The sequence below is a fragment of the Netta rufina genome (genome assembly GCF_964035555.1).
Source record: "Netta rufina genome assembly, chromosome: 2".
NCBI lineage: Eukaryota > Metazoa > Chordata > Aves > Anseriformes > Anatidae > Netta > Netta rufina.
In genome coordinates this window covers 3,576,986-3,601,468 of record NC_140124.1, presented here as the reverse complement: position 1 = coordinate 3,601,468, position 24,483 = coordinate 3,576,986, and the positions used below count along the sequence as shown (strand labels likewise).

Genomic DNA, 24,483 nt, shown 5'->3' with positions numbered 1-24,483 from the left:
TTTTCAGGATCACAGTATTTATGAAAGGTGCATCCATGGGTCATTTCCACCTTCTGTCTTGGATAAGGAAAGATAAATACATTTGCATCCCTCCTGCAGGTACTCAGTGCAACAGAGAAAACATTTGTAATTAATTAATGGGGAAGCACTTAGCAATCACCAAACATGATTTGATCATGCAAAACAAATTGTCGTCTTTCTTAAATCTGTGAGGGCCAAGTGATGTCACAGGGAAGACGGGTTTCCCTTCTCCAAGTCCCAGTGCAGCTGTTTCTACCCTCAAATAGTTTTCTTGGATATTGATCTGTCACAGTGACACAGCTGAGTATTGCCCGCCAACCCTGTGATCTCAGCAGTCTGCCAAGGTAAGCTTTGGAGAGAGAAGACAAATTTCTCCAAGGCTATTTGATAAAGGCTGTCTGTGTCACGATTTGGATGGACAGGCACAAACTTGTGCCTGAAGTTGTAGTGGGCTGACTGCAGGGCAAGCGGTGAGTGCTAAACTCCAACTGCAAAGCATTTTGCCTCAGATCTTCAAACTGTTCCAATTCATTAGAAATGTGAAGGCCTGTTCTTTCCGCCTCACATTTCAAACAAAATTACTTTAAATTATTATTATAAATTATTCAAACAAAGTTATTATAATGTGTTAGACATTAAGCTCTTCTCCTGCCTTAGACCTAGTACGAGTAAATTGTATCTCACTGAACTTCAAATGCTTCAAAATTAGCTAAAGTCAAGTTTCTGGAACTCCGGTATCCATTGACTTCTTCAAGTCCACACCTCCAGCTTCTTCACACGTAAAAGCAGGGATGTGAACCCCATCATTGAAACCTGAACCCTTCCAGGCAGCTACACTAATAGCATCAGCAAATACGGGGAGGCAACGAGGAAGAATGGCACTGGCAGAGCTGATGGGCAGATATGAGAGGTCTTTGCAGAAGCAATAATTATTAAAGGTCCCCTCTGTGTGTCTTGCAAAATCAGTCTTGTGTGTCCTCACCTTATTTTAGTCAGAGTTTGTGTTACAAAAACAACTAAAAGCTTTTTTCATGCACCACAGGTGGTGGTGAAAAATGCTATAATGGAAAAAGATGAGGATCAGAAAAATTCTCAAAGTGCCTAATACAGAACATTTAAAAAGCCATCTGATACTATCACCTTTTATTTTATTTTGCATTATAACCTGTCCTGGGGTAATGGGCCCATTATAATTTATTGATGCTGATGGAGATTGTAGAACATGAAAGGTCTTGTCAAGAAATCATCTATTTTCCAGGGGCAGAATATGTAATATCTTAATACTTTTGGAGCTGCTGGCTGTTTGGTAGCAGATAAGTAAGACATTGTGAAAAGTGAGCTTTGCAACTGATATTAGAAATCTGAAAATTGAATTTTAATGAATGCTACTGAAGAGCTTGCATGAAGAAGATACCGTCAGTTATTCCTTTTTTCAGGCTGTGATAAACCCACCTCAGGACTTCATTTGAAAAGTTCTGTTTGCTCATGAAAGAATGAAGGAAAAACTTGTAAAATAAATTTGAAAGAGAGCTGAGGGTTCTTTTTCAGCTTCGGAGTATTTTTGTGTGCTCTCTTTATTGATCTGAGACAGCAAGCTGCCTCGCTCTGAACAGACTGATGATGACACCAGCCTTTTCCTGAGCAGAAGGCCTAAAAGATGATTTAAAGGGGGAAATTCTGATCAGGATGTCATCACCAAGCACTGCAGCTTGAGAGTGGTTTTCACAGTTCACTTTACTTGCATGTGGAAACCATTTTCTCAAGGCTTTTTTCTTCATATTCCATTTTTTTTTGTTAGGCAGTTGACCTTAAAAGCAACACTTTAGTCACGTTTGGGGAAGTGTCACAACGTAATGGGACACAAAGAGTAACCCAGAGCAGAGGTGCTATGAAGAAGCAACTCAGGGAGATCTGTTGACAACCCATCTATCTAACCCAGGCAGCCATAAAAGTTTCTGTTGGAAAGAAGAAGAAGAAGAAGAAAAAAAAAAATCTTCAAAATTTTAGTAAGAACTCTAAAATATGTAACATGTTGGCAAAAACACATCTGAAATTTTATTAATTCCTGTCTGCAGACTCCTTTTGTCTTCAGTGCTAATATTGCATTATTCATTACTCTGGTACATGTGTGATATCCTTAATGTCTTTTGAAAAAGCAGAAATAAAAGGACAAAATCAGAGCATATTGCAGCTCTGCAGAAAGGGCATGCCTGGACATTGTTTCTCCCAGAAAGTATTTATTCAATTCAAAAAAACTTGTAAAATGTTTCATTTTAATAAAACACCATAGTTCCTCTCTAAAGTTAGCTCCATTGGTTATGCCATCCCTCCTGGCTTAGATAGGGCTTTATACCACCTTGCTCCATCCTCCCATAGAGAACCACTCCTGGTGATAGCCCTGTCCCTTCTCTGCCTCCAGGATGGTTTTGTGCCTTCTCCCTTTTTAAAGACAAAAATTGCTTCTTGAGAAGGAATTTGACTCCTGATCCCTTGATTGTCATCTGTGTCCCCATCCAACTGAGCTCACCCCATGCAGAACCATCTCATTGCAATGGGAAGAAATACTGGTGACAAAACTTTGGGGAGAGAGGAAAAGGAGTGGGAGTATGGCTTGTGCATCTCAGTATGTTCAGGAGAGGTGTCTTAATGCAACAAGGAGAGATAAGGGCAGGGAAGAGAGAGATTTAATTAAGCATTTCTGCCTTTTTCATCTAAAAAGGCACTGCTAACTGTTAACTCTGATTTGTCTGGTTCTCTTCTTTCTGTGTCAATTTCTGGGAAAATTACAGGTATCACCAGTGCTGCAATTCAGGGACTGGGGTAGCTGAAAACTCTATGTTTAAACAAAATATTTCTGTAACTCTCCTTACAAAAGGTGCTCGCACCAATGCTCAACGCACCTTTGCAGAGCTGATTTCCTCTGCTCCATACAAGAGACAGCAGAGAGTTGCTTGTTTTTGTTCTATCATCAGCTTTTCTCTTTTCCCCAGGTTGCAGGAGGCAATGGGACAACATCACATGCTGGCCTGAAGCGCAGGTGGGAGCAGTTGTGGTGAAGCCATGCCCAAAGTACTTCAGATTCCTCACCACTTTCGTTGGTAAGACAGCTCATCTCGCTGGAATGGTTTTTTGGCTTAATTGCCTGGAGGGTTTCACATCATATTGCGGGTAAAGCTTCTGTCGTAATCAGAGGGAGAACAAATTCAGAAGGACTAAGGATTTGCACAAGGTAAAGAATGTTCCCAAGCCATACAGGGATGCCCAAACCATTAAATCATCCTTCCTGTCTTCTTCCAGCACAACATACTACTTGGTATCATAGGGATGCAAATGAGGCTCCTGGTGAAATCCAATAATATGGATGTTTTGCAGCAAAAGTTTAATCAACATGTGTAATAGTATGTTTGCTGTACAAAATGGACAGTTTAGCACTGCAATTAATTAAGTCTCTGACATAAAATAAACAAGCTGAAACTGTGTGTAATAAAGTATTTTTCCACAGAAATGACTAATTTGGCCACCAGCCAAGAAATTAAGCTGACAAATAATGGGCAGGGAAGGTTAATGGAGAAAGCAGCTTAATACACCGGTTGGCATGTTCTGGGAAGCTTTAATTTAAAACTCAGGTCTCAAGGGCAATGCAGTAACAGGACTCTTTGTCTCCTTCTAGATTATAGTCATTACTTTCTATTTTTATTATAGTAGTCCTGCAGGCCTCCACAGCAAAAGAAGCCTTTTTTTTTTCAGTGGACATTATGCACCAAGCTGATTAGTCTTCAGTTTTACAGAATTATAAACAAACACACAGGGTAGGTTATGAACGGGAGCAAGGATACAATATTGTCCCTTCTTAGCAGAGCAGGACACTACAGTGATTAACCAGCACAAACTGATTACATGATTTGCCCAGAGCCACACCAAAAGCCTTGGTAGAGCCAGAAGGGAAATCCAAAACTGGGCAAAACCCCTGTGCCTTGGCCCAGACATGTGGAAGAATTGCCTGTAGTCGGTGCTTAGTACCCGCCTCTTCTGAGCAAAACATACACTTGTTGGGTTTTAGGGACCCAGCAGTTAGTTAAAGAGGAAGAAAAAAATCTCCCTGAGAAGAGTTTGTAATACTTCATTCCACCACAGCAGAACAATGAGGTATGTGTACATATGTATGATACATACATATATACATATATGTGCCATTGGGATTGTGTTGAACTTAAGCTAAGGGTAATGCTTTTAATAAAGTACTAGCACAGGCTTATGAGACACAATCAAGTTGCCTACTCAGAAGCATCTGCTGCTCTCTGAGAGTTTTAGGGCATCTCATCTAGTCTCCAGGCTCCCTGAAGAAGGGTGCAGCTCTCCCATATCTCTGAATATCTCAGGCACTTAAGGGCATCTCAAAAGACCTGTTTTAACACAAGTATTCCTATCCTGGGAGAAGCCCAGATTCCACCAGGATCAACCAGGACATCACCTGGGCTCTCTGTGCACCTACTGCAATGTGCCAGGCCAGGAGCAAGCCGCAAAGAAAAGCCAACCTGTGCCCTTTCTCTGCATACCCATGTTGCTGCCTTTTGAGCTGTCCTGTGAGCAGTGAGCTCGGCAGATGTCATCTGGCCTTGCAGCTGGCAATGTGCAATCGTTGTGCTTTGGACAATCATATACAAATGTGTAAAGCAGATATGATCATAAATAAAGGCAGGATAAGAGTGCCTCTTGTTTTACAAGATTTCTTGCAAAATTAATGTCATTGAAGTTTGTAAAGCAGTTCTTGCTTTGTAGTAGTATCATCGAATAGCTTTCAAGGAAATCAATCATCAAGCAAATGTTTATGTCTTATGCTTTGATCCCTTTGCAGAATCATGAAAGCTTATACCAAAGTTCTGAGCAATAAAAGATTTTCTCTATACTTAAAGCAAGAAAAGGGTGAAATATTGGGAAAAAAAAAAAAAAAAAAAAAAAAGAGTTAATGTGATTTTTCCATTTAATGGAGAATATACTCTTCAAATGACTAATATGCTATCTCATGGTAAATAAAGGATAAAATATCATGTGGCATTTAGAAAACCTAAAATCCCTAGCATAGTCCTGACGTCATTTGACATTAAATTTTTCTGCCATTCACAAATACAGAAGATTTTCATTATTTTATGACATTCGTCAGTACCGTGTGAAGGAGATAGATGAAAATATTTTTGGCACCTTTTATTATTAAAGTGCACTACTTGCTATCTCTTCACCAGAGTGTTCCAGGTTTCTTTCAATACATGGAATGTGACATTTGTAATAGAGATTTGTTTCCCACAGTTTCTCCAAGAGCAAATTGTCCATTCTGCACAAGTTAAACAGTAAAAACTAGCACTGACATTTTTTAAGCTTCAGCTATGAGATGAATTGCTTAAGGGGGTGGGGGTGGGAATAGCCAGGATTGCTGCACTCAGCAAGGAAGAGATCCTGATGAACTGCAGTTCATCGTTAATTCTACTTATTTGTATATTCAAGTAATCTCAAACTGACTTGTCTGAATCCTGCATTTCTGCAGGCGAGTAGTGCCTACTTCTAGAGTTACCAAGGCATGGTAGTTTCCCTGTGCACTTAAATACATGCATGCATTTTCACAATTCAGCTCAACAAATCCTTCAATATTGGTCAAATACCTTGAAGCAATGCCACCACAGGTATGAGGTATCATCATAGCTTTACCTGTATCATCCCTCCTCTGTTCCAAGAATTCCTGATTTCCCGATTCCCTGATATCCAGTAAAAAACATCACCATCTCATTGTTTGTTTTGTTCATCCTCATCACTTTTACACCAAACACTAACTCTTTAACAACGTTAAAAATGTGCTGCCAAACATTGGGCACAGATGATAATGGGAAAAAGAATTTGTAGGCATTGATGGATCCCATAACTTGAATTTAATTTTTTTCCAAATACTTTTGAGCGGAGAGGGCACAACCTCACTGGTTTTAGCCAATGATTTCCTCTTGGAAATCATCATTCCTCAATCTTGTGCCCCATACTGGTCTGATTCTTGGGCCAAGTTTAGTACCTGGTAGGCTCCTGAGATAAGCTGCCATCCACTACAGCAGGATAGGTGCTCCAATGCTCCTTGTGTTCCTCCAGCGTACAAGAGGATAGGAAATGGCTTTCCAAAAATCTTACTGATGCTTTTTAGTCTCTCCCTCTTGCATGTAAGTGACAAAGATAAACTAAAGCTGTACAAGATAGATCTTCTGGTCTGTCATTCCAAAAGAAACTGTGGCATGGCTCAGTGACACCTGCTTAGGTTAGTAAAACAAACAGTGGGAGTTCTCATTGCAAGAGCAAAATCAAGGGAAAGGAGTACTTGAAGGCCAAATCCAACACTGGCTGAAAAACGATCTGCAATCTGCCATGAAACTGTCAGATTGAAAATTGGAAGAAGGCTCCAATGGGGCTTGTGGGGAAATTAAAGACTGATTTGGAGATATTGCTTGATGGTGTTTTAAAGTGGTTAAATGATGTTAAAGATCTGGGACATCCCTAGTACTCTTTCTATAAGATCTTCTGATGGACCCAACACATTTCATGTGCAGTGAGCCTAAGAGATAGAGAGAGAAAGAGATGGGACCGTGTAGCTTGCTGACTGCCAGCACAGTGAGGGACTCAGTTCCGCACCTGTTCACTAAATACTCTGTTATGATTTCTGCATTATGAACTATAAAACAAACCAAGACTTGGTTCATATTAGTCTCAGGTGAATCTTGAGTTGTTGTCTCAGTGAAATTATGTCCCTTCCTCTGAATGTCATTACTAAGAATGCTGACCATCTGGCTCAGGCAATTTCCTGGCTTCAAGCTGCTTCTCTCCGTCCTGTTTAGCAATCCCAAATGCTGCATGCTGTGAAGCAAATTCTCCAAGTCATATTTGGCTTTGGCTGTCCAAGGAGGTGATGCATTTACTGGCTACCTGTAGTCTTAGAATAAGCATAAAGCTGTCTGTGCTTATCACTGACAGCTTTTACATGCACTCACAGTTTGCTAGGCTGATTTCCATGGAGCTCATTCAGAAGGTTTCACGCAGTTTTCCAGGCAAGAATTAGAGTGGGATGAGAGTCATGTCACCAGACTCATGTGGCTGACACCAACTACAAAAATTGGCAGTTGTATTGTGCAGCATCTCTAAGGTCCACATTTGTGCACAGTGTTTAGGTTTGCAGTCTCTTCTCTAAAACAGAAATTTGGAAATGACAAGGGTATTTATCAGCATCGATTAATGAAAATAGCAAGTTGTTATTCTTCTACATGATGACTGGGATCTAAAAGTTCCAGGCTGCTTGAGAAAGATGATTCAATCTGGTCATGGGATTTATAAATTCCTGAATTTAAACAAAAGTGTATGTTAATAAAAATGTGTTTTCTGCCTATTCAGCCTTGCTCTTTTCTGTCTATATTGTATAGTCAGGGTCAGAATAATCTCACCTAATGTCAGCTATATGAAAGGTTGACATTTCATCATTTAATCCCAGATGTGTGAACTTTCTCCTGAAGTCAACAGAGAGACATCTCCAGTTTATCTTGGAGGTGATTCTCTGTGGTTTGAATCAGCCTCTGATTTCCTCACTGCTCTATGGAGTAATTCAGAATAGACACTTAGGATGTCAGCTATAGGGAGACCAAATCTGCTCATCTACAGGCTCACAGGTAAAATTTTCAGATTTAGCTAAATAGTGTTTGTTTTAAATATTATTGCAAGTTATACGAATATTGGCATATATTTAAAGAACTATGTGACAAAATCTTCTCTGGGTTTAGTCTTTTAAACTTGGAGTAACTAAAGTTCATGACAGCATTAGCATTCAGAATCTGACTTAAAGTCCTTAAACAAGCCCTTTCCTGCTTAAGCAGAGCCCCAGTAATTGCCTGAGAAATTATGGATCTTATTATGTTATTGTAGATGTTTTAAATCATAATCCATCATGAAGATTAAGTCTTCATTTGGTTTTTGATTTTTGCATGTCTTCCATCATTTTAAACTTGCACATTCATAATCATCTGTCAGATAGCTTTTCCTTTTGAATTTAAAAGGCGTCTTTCTCTCTGTGGCACTTTTCAATTCAACAAATATCAATCAAAAGCTTTTTTTGGTTATCTTTTGTCATTCTGCTTTTTGGTATTGTGCCCAAAGTTATTTTAACTACTGTTTGATCCTAGGTACGAGTTAATGTGAGCACTTATACACAAGACATGGTTCATTTCATTTCTGCCATCTTACTGATGGCCTTTTAACAAATTCAGTATGATGGACAGCAAAGATTTAACTCTGTCATCTCATTTTTCTTCCTGATTCATCTGCAGAGAGTTTTGGAAATGGCATCCCCTCTCCATACCTCCACCTTGAAAGACATGAACTAATCCCTTGTAGCATTATCTAACCTCATTAGGGCAGAGGCAATCAAGTCAAATCCTTTCAATGTATGTAATTCACTGGTAACATCCAGGTCTTAGTGGTGCAGGCTGAAGCAATTCCCAACTGTCAGAGCTTCCCACCCCTCCAGTTGTGGCATGCACACACACTGACACAACTGCACAGAGAAAAGGGAAGAGCTGCCCATGAAATAACATGAGAATGAGCCACCTGAAGATATTTAAGCATGTGGTTGAACAGACTGCTGGGGTTAACTCCTTGATGTCACCTGCAATCTTGTGGAGTCCTTGCATGACCCACAAGGAGTCCTTCAAAAACACCTGAGTCTCTCAAGGTGGATCTTGGGGCAAGTGTAGCCATGTCCTGGGAGAATCAAATGAAATTTCTAAGAAGGACATGGATACAGGCACAGAGATCTGATATTCTGCTGTCTTTCTTTGCAGTTAGTGAAATGAACAGTCAAATTCCTTCCATCGCAGCATGGGTACCTAACAGTTAGGCATCCAATCTTAACTCCTTGTCTAATTTGTCCTCTAGCCAGTGGGAAAGAGATGCACTTACAGGGCATGAGTTATCCCACAACATGTCATAGAAAGGGATGAGATGACCTTTGGAGGTCTGATATAACCTCCACATGAAAACTGAGTCTACCGTCCTTACATTTCAATGGCAAAAGTTCAGTGAGATGAACCCCAATCTTCTTCTCATGTAAAGGAGGTCTATGAGTAGACAAAAACAAACAAAAATGCAGAATGATACTCATTTCCCCAGCCTCAAAAAATGATTACCATTTACTTGCAAAACATTTTAATTTCCTTCTCTTGAACCAGGGTTATTTTCTTCATTTTCTTTCCTCCTTTTTTTTCTATCTTGTGTTTGAAACTGAAAAGAAAACAGATCAAAACAGAGAGAGGGATGACCAAATGAGTGAACCAAAACCACTCTTTATTTACTACAATGTTCATTTGAAAGGAGGAAAAAAAAAAAAAAACTGTTGAGTCTATCTGTTTTGCAGGTTTGTTCACTGAGATCTGTCAATGTCCTCAGGTGCCAAGCAGCCCCAGTCCAAATGTGCCTTCATGTCACAAAGATAAAATTGCCAGGAAACGTCCTCTTTCACATGGAATTGTGGCTGTTATTTGCATAGTCCACCCTGAAAGTCACAGAAAAGGGGACAGGACAGCCAATGCTGCTGCTGCCCGTGCTTGTCAGGGCAGCCTCCCGGCACTCCTTAACATCCATTTTGCTCATTTGTCATGGACAACTGGAGGCCCAGCTCAGAATTCAGTGGTGGATTACTCTGTTTCCATAGATCAGTGTTGATCTTTTATCTGCATTTAAGAGTGCACCCTTCACTTCAGCTGGCTCCAGCTACGTGCAGTGGTGTAACTGACTGAAGAAACAGGTGGCTATCTGGATGTGCAGCTTATTTAAAGCTTAGTTTTGCTTCAGACCTTTGAGATTTGTTTGCAGCTGAGGTGTCATGACACGGTTGCCCTGCTCCTCTGAAGGTCTGGTGCTGAGAAGGTCATGTACACCCAGGGATAGCAGTGCTGTGAGATCCTCAGATGGAAAGCCTGCTGTCAGCCCATGGCTTGTGAAGTTAATACCTCCACTTAGCCAGAACTGTTCATTTTATTCTTGTAAATGCTTCCTGGTGTACTGTACTTGCAATGTCTAAAGAGCTAATGAGAAATTTGTCCTAGAGTTTGACAGCTCTGCTTTTATTGTGAGGGAACAAATGGAGTTTGCAAAAGGTGCCTAATTAAGGGGAACATGTGCTGTTAAGAAGAGAGGAATTATCTGTGTTTATTAAGGATCGAGATCTTCACACTGAGAAATGTGACATGCAGGAAAGGGAAAGGAGGAGAGAGGAAAATGGGAGATTTCCTGAAATCACAGGTGCGGCAAGCTTTAGGGCAGCAGAATTGTGACAGTAAGACCAAGCTGCAGACCAAGCGATGTGAAAAAGAACAAACGAAGAAACCAAAGGCTGTGACTGTTACGTGATGTGCTGACACTATGCCACAGTTTGTTTGTCTGTTCGATACACCATGTTGGCAGAAATTGTGCTGAAAGAAGGATTTTACAAAATCATGGCTGAGACACATAAAGCGAGTTTGGAAAATATTTTTTCTATGTCTGACAAATCGCAAGTTTCTCCCAGATCTAACCACTTCTGTTTCCAGTTAAAAACAAGCTGTAGCTCTGTCTGGAAGTCTCAGGTGTTTCCCAACAACAATAGGGCAGATCGATAATAAAAATGGAACTACACATGTTCCAATGGGCTCAGCAACATCTCAAGAAAAGTGATAAGATCTGCTATTGCTTTAATAGCTTCTGCTTGAAAAAATCAATTTCTGACCACAAGATAATGGCAGACCAGCAGGACAGATAGCTACTTAGAGCAGACCTTCCCTCTCCTTTAGAAGGTATTACACAAGAGGGCAAGAGAAGCAAGAGGAAGACTAAAGAGAACATCCTTTAGCAATGACTGGCCTCAGATCTCTTTGAATGAACTTAAGTTCCCATTAAAAGCCAATAAGAAGTTTTCTCCAAGATCAAAGTGTTAAAATCTCACCTGTGACACAAACTTTCAGATATATTTGAGTCTGAGGAGTGTATTTGAAACAGATGAGAGAGAAAAATAATTAAGAAAGAGAAAAACCATATGAGAGTGGGACATATGCAACAAATTTCTTATAATACAGTTATCTCTTTGTATTTATTCCATTCATTTATTCAGTATTTAACTTCTACACAGATCAAACTATTATTAATTTATATTAATATTTTTATTAATTAATATATTAACTATTATTTTTAAATTATAAAGAAAATCTTCTGTTTCTATCTCAGTTGCACTGACTCTTCACTCCTCCTTCACTATGCCGTGAATTAATCATGTCGTTCCTCTACAAGACTCTTTACTGGTGGGTATAGCACAATCTGAAAGGTTCTTTTGATTCATGTTTCTTCCACATCATCTCCAAATACGTTTATAGATCAGGAAATTGAATTAAAAGTTTTACCTTACTGTGTTCCTCTCCAAGAAAGGATTATCCAGATTAATACTCTTCAGACTAGAAAAATGTGGATTCAAAGGATGTAAGTCATAACATTGTGGAGAAAGTAGGTGAGGAATGATTGTTTCATGGTATACAAGAGAAGAGGTACAAAATGAAACTGTCCATCAGCAGGTCTAAAATAAGGATAGAGGGGTATGTTTTCACACAACACATAAAAAACTTGTAAGGCTGATAGACCTGGAAAGTACGAGTGGAAGCCAGAAGTAGAAAGCACTATCAGAATCACTAGAAAGAGGTAAGATATATTCGGAGTATAGGAATAAATTTGGTGGTTAGATGTATGGAACACTAGCCTGTACCCAACCTCTATTTGAGGGAGCTGAGAAGATGTTTGCTTCATAAAGCAAAAAAATTGTAAAATTATTTTGCTGCTTAACTTGTCTTTCTTCATAGGGATCTTTAACAGCTCTTCACCCAAACTGGGATAAAACAAGGGGAAGAAAAAGACAAAAAGAAGTCCTCCTTGTCTCCAGATCAGTATCAATAATGTCTATTCATTGTTATTTGTAGATCCAATGAAAAAGGATAAGAGTAGTGTCAGAGAGAAAGAGGCAAGAAGAATGCTTTTTTTCCATAGAAGAAATTGAATTAAAACAACTAACAAAATATGAATATGCAAAAACTGAATTAAAAACAGGAATATTTGGACAATCTTTTCATTAGTATACAGGTTTGGATCTTTTTTCTTTTACTGCTTCTTTAATGCTAAAAAGAAATATGTTTGTTTTGCTTTGTTTTTTTAACAAACATAAGGCAAAAAGTGTCTCTGAATTCAGCCAGTCCTGCTTGTTTTCAGTGAGAGGGCTTTCCTTCCCTCTCTCTTTGTTTTCCAGAGCTGAGAGCTTCTGAATCACCCTGCAAGCAAGGCAAAGCTACTCAGGATAGGTGTGCGGCATGTGCCAGATTTAGTACAGGCTAATCAGAAGGAAAGATTGAAGCATTCTGCTAATTGCTTACAACCATCAATTCCATTTTCATAATAGGCATACCATCAGACTGTGCAGATTAGCAAATTAGTGAGGGGATTGTGAACTCTAAGGAAGCATTTGCTTAGACCAGGAGCAGCTGCTGGGCCAGATGGCAAAGTCCTGTCCTATAGCAGACGTACTACCAGAAAGACGAGAAGTGTACGGAGGAAATGCAGTTGCTCCTCGTGCTTCATGTAGATGATTGTTAATTGCCGTGGCACACTGTAAGCAGATTTTCAAGGAATACAGGCAGAGGTAGCACATGAGGAAGAGCCATGTATAAATCCCAGCAGTTTATGTAGGCTTGGATGACCCTTCCTGCCACCACAGAAGATTAAATTTGCGGTTGGGTAACGTGTAACGTGCTTGTGTAAGTCTTGAGAGAGACCCTGCTGATCCTGCTGGGGCTCAGCCTGAAGCCACTGGCATGTTTGCACTTTCATACACTACATCTACTGGTATCTGGGGCTGGATCAAGGGATATGGTGGTTTGATTAAACATTTACGGCCCATCATGCTACACATGAGTCTTTAAGGCGCTGCTGCTGTAAAACTTTGTGAAAACTGGTTATTCAGGCCTGTGGCTTTACCCCTTGCCTTTCAATAGTGCTTTATGCCTTGATTGTCATAAACACTGATATAAACGAGCCAAAGGTCTAGCCTCATATTTACACTTGTCATTCTCTTCTATAATCAGTAGCTTTTTATGTTACCAGTTCTCCAGCAATAGCTATAATTCCTTTAGCTTGTGTAAGGATTACCTCTGCACATTATATTTGCCAGCTTGAGAACTTTGTTGTTTTTTTTCCCGAGATTTCTGCACTGTTATTTTCCTTTCTTTCTACATCCATCCCCTCCTACCTGGCAGGGAGCCTTATGAAAAGGTCATCATCTTGTTGCCTTTAAAAAACATTTGTCCTGATATCTGCAAAGAGAAAAGGCAGAACCTAGCAAAGGACTTCAGTTACATGCAAGGCTCCCATGCATAGTGAGCTTCTAAAGTAATGAGACCCTTCTTGCACTTTCTAATTGCATTTGCATTTTCTAAACATGACCAAACTGAAACACAGAAGATTTCCTTGCAACCTAAGGAAATGCTTTTTTTTACAGTAAGGGTGACCAAGCACTAGAGCAAGTTGCCCAGAGAGCATGTGGAGTCTCCCTCCTTGGAGAGGAGATATGTGAGGATATCCAAAAGCCATTGGACATGGTCCTGGGCAAGCAGCTCTAAGTGGCCCTGATTGAGCAGGAGGGAACCAGATAGCCTCCAGAGGTCCCTTCCAACCTCAGCCAGTCTGTGATTCTCTGAAATCAGGAAGCTGAGTTCTGGCAAAACATGTTGTGAGGTTACTGTTATCATAGATGAAAGTTAGTTGCGGCTTTTTCTTTTTTCTTTTTATTTTCCCCTTTAAATAGAAAACCTCATCTCTTTGAAATGGTTGTGGCTTTTAGGACTAGGTGCACCAGTTTGACAGTTGTAATGCTTCTGATAAAAATGAAATACAAAACCTACAAAATCTTAATTTCATGACAGGGACAGGGAAAAAGCTATTAACGAGTATACCCTCTTTCCTTCTTAAAAAATTTCTAAAAAAATAAACTCTGTTCACACGAGGAACTTGAACCTCCTTTTTCCACAACTCAGAGGAGAGCCTGGCGCACAAAACACCTCACTTTCCAGCCAGTATTAGGATGCTTTCCAGCTCTCACAATGGATCTCCTCCATGGTACATTGCTAATTACGTGATACTGAGGTGTAAGCCCCAATCCCCTTTCTCATTAATTCTCTGGAAAAACGGTTTGAAAAGATTTAGCTTCAGTCTGATAGGAAATAGGAAAGATTGGGAAAAAATGTGAACTTTCACAGATTGAAGATACCAAGTCCAGAAACTCTGCCTTTTCCACTACTGCCACATTTTGCATCTTCAATGTACTTCATTAGTGCACCATTCTGGAGAGAGTTTAAGAAACTGTTATGGAAAATAGCCTAGAAACATCTTGACACTTCAAACACTTGCTTTCCCATTGACAGAAGAGCAGACTTTATTTCTAAAGCCCTGCTGTTGGTGAGGAAATGGAAATCTAAGGAGGACAAATGAACTGGCTGCAGTTTCACTGGAGGTGTGTGATAGAGCTGAGCTTTGAGCCTGTAGCATAAAAATCTCAGCTTAATACTTTAGTCTAAAGTTCACAGCCTGTTTATTAGGTAAACCTCAGAGTAAGTACTAAGCTTGTGAGGCATTTTTCCAAGTTTTGCGCACATCTTCAGTAGAAAGTAATCAACCTAATGTCAAGTAGTAATTAGAAATGTTGTTTGCTCTGAGGGGAGACATCATCCAGCACTTGACCCAAAATGGTAGTGAGGTAAAATCTATATCTTCTAACCTTGTACTTTTTGCACCTCCCAGGCATCTAGCACAGAACATGAGAGTTATAAAGATGTGTTGTATCAGACCATGTGTTCGAATCTGTGCATCAAAAAGTAAAATGAGCAGCAAAGGGTGGTAGAAAAACTTATCAGGGAAGTGAGAATTCCTAAAATTAGGCAGATTATTGTTTGTTTGTTTGTTTTTAATCTCAGTGATGCTACATTATTTTGTTTCCCTCTGCCGTAGTTTACATATCTGCTAAACCATTAAGACAATTTTGAAAAGTACTCATGTGAACAGGGAGGACAAGAATTACAAAGTATCAAATGGTTTTAGGAAGTGCGCTTGAAAAGAAGAACTACAAGGAAATGAATGAAACTGAAACTGGCACTCCTTAATTCACCGAGAATAAGCAAAACCACCATGAAAACTAAAGACATCTCCAGACAGAGGGAGAAGTCTTGAGCAGGAAATAGGAAGCAGAAAAATTCAGATAATGGGATCCATTGTAATGAAGAAATTACATAACACCTTAAAAAATAAATAAATAGTGAACAGTCATGTCCTTGCTTTGTTTGCACATGATCTCTTATGATCTTGATATGAACCCTGGAAAAAGAAATGTAAACAGTGGCCATGCAGGAAAAGCCTGGGGAACAACAGCCCACCAAACTGCTCAAGTTAACTGCGTTTGGAGCAGCTGCTGAAAGGAGCAAAGGCACCAGAGCCTTTGTTGTATTCAGATCAATCAGAAGGAAGAATCACAGAGGCAAGTTTCGGTGTCAAAATCCACCTATCACGGGGATTCAAGAAGTGGATTAAGTAAGGTGATAAGCTGATGATGATTTCAGTGCAAGATAGGTCTATATAGTTAGGAAGATGTTCAGATGACTCAACAGTCAGAAATTCCTGTAGGTGATGCTTGGATATTTTCATGACTCATAGCAGCAGAATTGATTTTCTCCTGTGTGCAGTTTTATTATTCTTGTGTGCAAAGGTCCTTATTGCTGGAAATGTTTGCAAAGCTCTTGAGTTTCACTGATGTAATTCTTCAACTAAAAAGCCGTAAGCAAGTTTTGACTGTTTACCATTTGCGTATTCTGGTTTATTGTACCAGCTTTCCGGTCAGGGATGGCAGGATGTTTTATGTGATAAAAGACACCAAAGGAATGCCAAGCATTCAATTTGTGAAATTTTATTAGTTGATAACACAATCATGTGATTCATTTGAGATGGACTGGTTAGGGATCAGTGGTCAGAGAAGGTGTTGGGGGAATATGCAATTTACTTTTGATGGTTTGGTTCTTTGTTGTTTCTGTCTGACAAACATCTGTCTTGTACATATGTTAGAACAGGCAATACAGATGGTGAGTATCTGTTTTTTCTTCCCTCTTAGACAATTTTTGAAGTATTTTTTTTCTCAAGCACCAGTGCAGTAGATTTCATGGGAATCACATTGAATAAAGTTCAGGACTCGTTTTATAGGCAAGGTCTGGGTTTTGAGGACTGGGTTCAGTTCCCAGCTCTCCCACCTTAACACAAAATCAGACTTTATCTATCCCTGCCTTGGCTTCTCACAAGCAAAATGAAAGCTGTAAATACTTCACTGCTCTGGTTAGATGAAGAAATTTCCAGGAACGGAGACAATAACACTCTCAGACAATATCCAAGAGACTGAGTCCAGGTGGTATTATGGTACCATTAGAAGAGATGCTTTGTGGGCACCTCAATATTAAAAACTATTTGTATATGAAGACTGAATATATGACCAAATTGGTCTCCCCACTCTATGTGTTATGTGTAAGATGCTTACTTCTTAACAGAGAAAATGTATGAGACTTTTACTGTGTTACAAGAAATGTGATCTGACATTTAAATTAAGAAAAGGCAAACATATGTTTAAGAGCAAGCCCAATGCTGCTTCTGTTAATCATACCTTTCTATTTATTTTTTTTTAGGAAATGTGACCAGGAATTGCACAAGTCAGGGCTGGACAGATGTGTACCCTGCACCATATGCTGTAGCTTGTGGATTTGATTCCAACAGCACTCCAGAAGAGGTTTGTAGAGCTGGATAAGTGTATATCATGACTTACTATCATTAATAGACAGATAGCAGAATCATGTGGTATTCTGATCCTCTATTTTTTCCATTCCTATTGTAATTCCCTGAAAATGAAGGATCATCTGGAAGATCTCTGGAAGCAGAGATCAGTGTCTGGTCAAATAGATGATCCTCCCCTTGATCTCCAAGGGGGTGGCAGGAACTCAGCACCTGAGAAAATGAGACCAGTGTCTCTGTGATGCCCAAGTGTAACTTCAGGTGCTTCATGTTCCACGTTCAAATTTGAAACAAGGCCTTCCTTGAGTTATTTATATTTAGCCTTGAGTAGGTATGGTAATTCCAGTATTTGTAGGCCAAACACAATCATCAAAAGATCAGAAGGGATAAACCAATATAACTCATTTGTCATCAGTGCAGCTGTGCTGATCTCAACCAGATAAACTCTAGAAAGCTAGGCAACACACACATTTTCAGGCCATGTTACTGAATTTTGAAAGAAAATCCACAAACTCTCTGGCATATTACTTGCAGGTAAATTAGTAATCACTGAACTAGATATAATTAGCTTTCAAATATTATAGAGTATTGTCATTGCACAGAAAGGAATTTGTTACTGCTTTGCTGCATGCTTAGGCATGAAGGGTAAAGTCTAAAGAAGATAACCAAACTTGTTAGAAGCGTTATTCACCTCAAGCAACTAAAAGTTCAACATCTAGTCAGTCTAAACTAGTCACCTGTAGCTCTCCTATAGTCAACAAGAAAAAGCTCATGCTAGAATATTATCTTTTGCTGCAACCATATATTTATATTAAACCTAGGTCCATGTGTGGTTTTTTTTGTTTGTTTGTTTGTTTGTTTGTTTGTTTGTTTCTGCTGTATGACATTTCCCAGTGTTTGTGAATGCTGGACATAGGAAACTTAATAATGAATATATGTCTAGTGTGTGTGGTCTGTGTATTGTCACACATTACAAAGGCACTCGAAGAGTTAACAGAAAATCTGAGCTGAACTTTACCAGCCTTAATAGTAAAAGAATTTGGAAAATACCAAAGGGGAAGATACACAAAGAATTTCAGGGATCTACTGAAGAGAGAGCTTTAGTTTGCCTTCGAGGTCAGCCACCTTTTCATATCCTCCTATCCCATTCCTAAGATGGAGTTTTGTGGCATCAGTTGCATATTGCAAAAGCCATCGTTACGGGTCTGTTCTGGGAAGACCCTCCACCAAGACCTCCAGCTTATGTTCCAGCTGCAAAGGGATTTGGGAATTCCTAGGACATGCTTTGGCAACCCAATGGATTGCAGCGCTGCCAGAGTGCTGCGTTACCAAGAGAACATGCATTGTGCTCTTTTAATTCTTTCTTAATTATTTTCTCTTGATTTGCACAGTTTTGTCATGCCGTTTAAGTCTAATTTGTGTGAAAGGTGGCTGAGGGGGGTGAACATGCAGTCCTAGCCTGTGAAGAATAGATTTCTGTTGTTGTTGAATTGGCTGTCAGTTTGTGGAGGAAGAAATAAAGGGAATAAGAAAAAAAGGAGAACTGCAGGCTGTATGGAACATGAGGTCCAGAGCAGACTGATAACTATCCATGCCTAAAACACTTCGTGAACTTTAAACATCTACTGGTCTCAAGTCAGAAACAGCAAATCTACTGGTCTCAAGTCAGAAACAGCAAAATATTTTTGAAAAATAAATAAGAGCTGTGACTATGATTTCAATTATAAATTCTGTCAGTCCTTATGAAATAGAAGACATAGCCACCAAAGTAGTGCATTTATGATGTCTGAAATGGTAACGTTTCCTTCTCCAATCTGACCTTGAAAACCCATATGTTAGCTAATGGGGTGTTGTTTTACTGTCCCATTATTAGGCATGACGCATAGCTTCCCCACTCCGTTCCCCCACCTGCTCAGACAGGAGCCACCCAACTGTCCCTGTAGGATCTCTCTGAGGCAATGAAGAAAACAGATCATTTCACCCCACAGTTCTCTCCAGAGGGGCCTCTTTGCATTTACCAGGGGAAACATAGAAGGCTTTAGCATAGGTGACGTAAACACAAAACAAGTTTGCATGCAGGGCTGCTTGAAGACTTGATATCAGTGTTTCTGTTATTTTGCACTTACAAATGTAAATGTTTCACATTCTAATATTCATCAAGGGACAAATGTAGAGGCTACTGAACAGAAGTGAAAGAAGCTAATTCTCAGTTAATCTGAGTTTAGCATCTACCTTAACTAATCGTTCATATCACATTCCAGTGAAATTAAGGACAGGCTTTTAGATGTCGGAGAGGGAATGATAAAATTGTCTGATGTTATTCAGTAAATCACTATAGGTCTAGAGCCAGAACACAGGCATCCTGACGTACATTTCCTTCACTTCTCTAAATCCCTGTTCTTTCTAGGATTAGTACTTTAGTAATCTGAACATTAACAGTGAAATTCCAGTTCCATTTATGATCTTGAATAAAATTATCTCCTTTGATATCTGTAAAACAGGAGGTGATTGTCATTAGCAAGGACAGTAAGGTGGAACCTCAACTGTTCCTTAATGCAGTGCAAGTCCCTCCATGCTCTGCAGGTGGGCGAGCATAGGTATGGCCATATTCTGTAGACTCCATCAGTCTATCAGGTAAATAAATTAGAAAAGAAGCCCTTGCTATGAATCACGACCCAAAGTGCTTAGTGATGTGGATTCATTGAATGAGGCTACAAAGACACTGTTCTTTTATCTTCTCTGAGCTCTGCGGTCCAAGGAGCAGTATAGACATGACCAGTGTAGCCTCTGCACTCTCTGAAATTTCTGTCTTAACACTCCTCTAAGCTGGGTTGTGTAAATGCTAAAGGATTACCTCTCATCTCAGCCTCACTGGTCCTGAACAGCACCTAGTGCTTATCAAGGCCCATGAAAATAACCTATAAAAAATTTCAGCTCTTACTGTTATTAGAGTGTTTTCCCAGATAAGGTTGGGTTTAGATTTTCTGTCAAAACTGCTTTTTGTGGTTTTGGCTGGTTGGTTGTTTTACAGAAAATGGTGGCAAGGAGGGCAGAGAAGGGTCAATCAAGGGCTAGAAAAATAAGACTTTCTACAAGCTGAGTTGGATTCTCATTAAAATTTTGATTTTTCATTGATAAAACAGATGTCTGAATACCAACTGATCTTTTCTTTTTAAGCTGAGGATCAAAATATATTGATTTAGTGTTGCTGGTGAGCCTTAGGAGAGCTGTTGTTTGTTTTTTGTTTTTTTTTTTTTGCCTTATTCCCCCATATTATTTAGACCAGGATTCCCTGTTGGATTTAAATCCCATGGTGCTCCATGTTCAGAGACTCCCTCTGTATGCAATCAGAGAGAAAACTGTGGACTAATTTCCAACTTAACATATATTTCTGTGTGTTCAGTGAGGATATTTTAGTTGTTTTTCTTTTTTTTTTCTTTTTTTTTTTTTCTTGCTAAAACACAATGCTTAGCTTCCACAAAAGCAAAACCAATTTCCAGACCAGTTCTGTCCTCAAAATTCATTATTATAATGAAGCTGATCATGCCAACTGCCTAAGAGCTGACATGTCCGTGCACTGTTTAACTGAACATTAGTCAGTTTAGTTTCACAAGGTTATAACCATGTAGCTGTCTCTGCCAGTGTCAAAACAGACACCTTCCTCTATGAATCTTTCCCTCGTGTAACATTAACCTGGTTTTGGTGCAATCCAAGCTCTGCTGGAACCAGACACATTCCCCTTATTCACACTGGTGGTATTTTAATCATGTAGTCTGGCTGATGTGATTTTAAAGGGTGAAGGAAGTTTTTTATAAGATAACGAAGTAGGATGGTTCCCTTATTTCACCAAGAAAATCAGAAAAATATCAGTGACAAGGGTATTTAGGCAAATATAGGCAGCTCTTTGAAAGTCTTTTTTTGCTTCTTTCCTTCATGTTAGCAAACATCATTCTATGGCACAGTCAAGACCGGCTACACCATTGGACATACCTTATCGCTCATTGCTCTCACAGCTGCTATGATCATTTTATGTCTCTTCAGGTAAGAGCACGAGCAAAAAAAAAAAAACAGAGGTAAGGGGATGACTCAAAGGGAATAGTGGCTGTTTAAATATGAATAAGTGAACTGTTTTGTCTATAAACCATGAGTGGATGTAAAACACATCTAAGATGGACAGGAGAGGGATGTTCCTCCATTTTTTGGTATCAGCGTTTTATGATATGTGATTTGTGGCATTTTTATGAGAGTTACAACCCCCAGTCCAATTATTTAAGGTGCGATTCATCTGACTAAATGTACACTTTTACATGGTGGATCTCTGTATCTGAAATACAGGGACTAGGTCAGAATAGTATGGATGAGTATATTTAATGATGAATTTCAGCTAAAGTAGGCATTCAGAATGGGATAGATGATTCTCACCCCAAATCTACCTCCAGAAATGCATTTCAGAAATACTTCCTATTGTAGCCTATGGAGATCTAGGTCAAAACAGAGTCACCCAGAACCATATTAGACGTGCTAGAGCCTTTGAGTCATGCACAAACTGAACAGGTGTAATGTAGGACCTTCAGGAGCCACAGGCCCTTATGGACTGAAAGGTAGACATGGTAGAGCAAATTAAATGGCATGAAATGTCTAAGTTATGGCATCTGAATTCATCCTCAGTTCCTGTTGTTTGCAATAGATTCAGGCATGTATATTTGTGTACACAACTGGCCTCACCCTTCATGATCCTTAAGCAGAGATAAACGCTTCCTTTGCACTTCTCAGCATGCATGCTCTCTCTGCTCCCCAAACAGTGAATCAGACATATTCAAATTACATTGTCTCGACAAGGTACAAGGTGCCAGAAAAGCTGTTGAAATTGTCAGGGTTCACACACCTCATCTGTGGGAAACAGTGTAATTTGACTTGGTTTTGCCACAAGAACAGAGGACTCAGCTCAGTCCCTTTATCCTTTCATCGTCAGAGATTAAGAGTATAAACTTGCCGATGCACAGTAACTCATTAAAAAGTGGTAATTCGATCATGTTGCTGAGTGAGGTCTGTTGTGGTTCTGATGACTGAACAAAATACACTTGAAAAGCAGACCTGTTTGATGAAAATTCATCTTCAAAATATTGGTGGGCAAAAAAGAAAAACCCTTGTGATGTTCTTAATATAATTAATAACTAGCCATTTTAAGTGAATATATTATTCACGTTGCTCCAAAAAACCTGCAATATGTGTTAATTTTGGCAGCAGCTGCTAATTTATTTCTCCCTCTGAGGAAATATTTTACCTTTAAAAAAATTATTATAGTACAAACATTCTGTAGAAAACAGTCCTTTATCATAAGTGCAGTTTACTGAGTCAAAGCTATTTCTTTTCCAATGGAAAGCAGTATGATGGACCTGTTTTCTATCATTCTATCTTTTGACCTTTTTTTCTGAGAAGTGGAAAAGAAGCAACACTGCTACAGATATATGGAATGACACATCTTTTGTGGCTTTAAAAAACTTAAGTGAATTTGCAGTGATTTACATCAGAACATTGTCTGTGTCAGGGTTTCTAATGTTTGATTGTAATTCTATATCTTGGCAGAAGAAACATGTAAATAGATAAATAATGTTTTTGAGAAGCCTTACTATTCAGAAATGTTATTATATCTCTCCTCAACAGAAAGCTACACTGTACTCGAAATTATATTCATATGCACCTCTTCATGTCCTTCATAATGAGAGCCATCGCAGTCTTCATAAAAGATGTTATCCTATTTGAAAGTGGAGAATCTGAACACTGCTTTGTGAGCTCAGTAAGTAGCTGTGCACATTGAAGTTTCTGCCGTGTTCTGCTGCCTCTCTTAAACAATGCACCAAAAATAACTTGCAAATGTATGTAAGACACTACCTTGGGAAGACTTCAATATTTTTTTAAAAAATTTGAAAAGAAACAAAAAGCTGATTGTTCAAGCTTAATTTGTGTGGGAAGGGCATAAAATAAATTACCAGGTTGAAAGGTTTGTGGACCTCTAGCCCCTTCTGAGGTCAAACCCACAACTTAGTCACTGCAAGATTTTGGGATTCCAGTCAATCCTGTGCCTACCTCCCAAATCTGTGCTAATTTCTTAGATATTCTGACCAAAGACTTGCCATCCTCTGCTTAAGGGTTTAATAAAGCCTTTCCCCTCAGTGGTGGTGGGAGATCCAGATTCAGGTAACTTCGCAGATTAAATACCGACACATGAGCTCCATGTGTAAAGTGCAATCACAGTCAGCTGATATCTAACCAATATGTCTGCTAGGGTCCAGACAGCTGTCCCCCTCATTTTGAAGAAGGCACCTACATCTGGTGAGGTGGATGGCTCTCTGAGCTCCACTGATTGTATTGACCAGATTTCTGCACGAGTTCAGGCAGGAATTCTATATATAGACGTCCCTGTCTATTTTTCATCTGGATCTGTATCCCACACTAATGTGGAACTGTGATATTTCTCCTCTGGGATGAAAAAAAGAGGAGAATAAAGGAGTTGGTGTATTTTCTCCTCTTTCAGACTCAGTGTAATCAACAGGAACAAACATTAAGGAGAGCTGTTTATCTAATGGCAGTGTTGCTGACGATAGCAAGGGACTGGACACAGCAGTCCAACAGATCTCTCCAAGACCTGTGTTTCTCTGCATCATAAAGCAACAGAAAAGACTGTCTTTTCTCTTCCCAATCTCACCACCCAATCTCTTCCTCGTCTTTTGACTTTTCTGTATCCGTACTTTGAGTCCCATCCCTGCTGCTGTAATGGCTTTTCTGCTTGAGCACTTCCCAGTTAATATCAAAGAGCAGCCTACTCCCATCATTTCCCTGAGAACTGTCTACACCATGTCCCCATTGCAGTGACCACATACCACCCACCCTTTGCTTTTTCTTTTCTTTCTTTTTCCTCTGTGGTTCGCTGGGATGTGTATTCTTCAGCAATGGGACTTTATTATGTAGGCCCATGAATGGTTACAATGATATATAAACATGGATGAACAATTGGCTGGTGTCTGCTGCCACAGATAATTGTCAATGCTAATTGGCAGAGGAGCCAAGAACCCAATGAACCATGGAGTTTGACCTAACCTCTCACTCCTGCGGGAGTTTTCACCAGGACGTGACTCAGGCATGACTGCAGAAGGCTCTGTGAGAAGTGTCTGCTGCAATAGTCCATCCTGAAGCACTTCTGTGTATAAATACTGGGCTTTGTCCTGCAGAATCTGTCGTTCCTGGAAGCCAGACTCATGGCTACCACCGTTGTGTGTTTCTCCTCATCAGAGGATTTTGATGGGAAATGCCAGTTCATGGTGAATGGTTGGATCCTACAGAAGGGTTACAAAAGTATGTGGAATAAATGTCTTCACTACACAGGACTGAGCTTACCCTTTGCAGAACATGGGCGATATTTTAGGCCATAAGGAAAAAATACCTGTATGGAATGCAATCACAATGCCTCTCCTAATATTCATCTGCTTGCAAACAGTTATAAAATCTGTTGAATTTATGTCGGGTTTGGTTGCATTAGGTTGGATTGAGCTAGGTGAAATAATTGCA

The 24,483-nt window shown here is 39.5% G+C and overlaps 1 protein-coding gene across 1 annotated transcript in view; it reads left to right on the top strand.

The window, feature by feature from the left end:
* Positions 1–24,483, top strand: part of VIPR1 (vasoactive intestinal peptide receptor 1) — a gene marked incomplete at both ends in the record, with an annotated part of 87,620 nt that overhangs the window by 32,643 nt on the left and 30,494 nt on the right. Inside the window, 4 exons of the mRNA XM_084283021.1 lie at positions 3,012–3,119; positions 16,815–16,915; positions 20,858–20,958; positions 22,582–22,714. Coding sequence (XP_084139147.1) covers positions 3,012–3,119; positions 16,815–16,915; positions 20,858–20,958; positions 22,582–22,714 — 443 coding nt within the window. The remainder of the gene's footprint in view (positions 1–3,011; positions 3,120–16,814; positions 16,916–20,857; positions 20,959–22,581; positions 22,715–24,483) is intronic.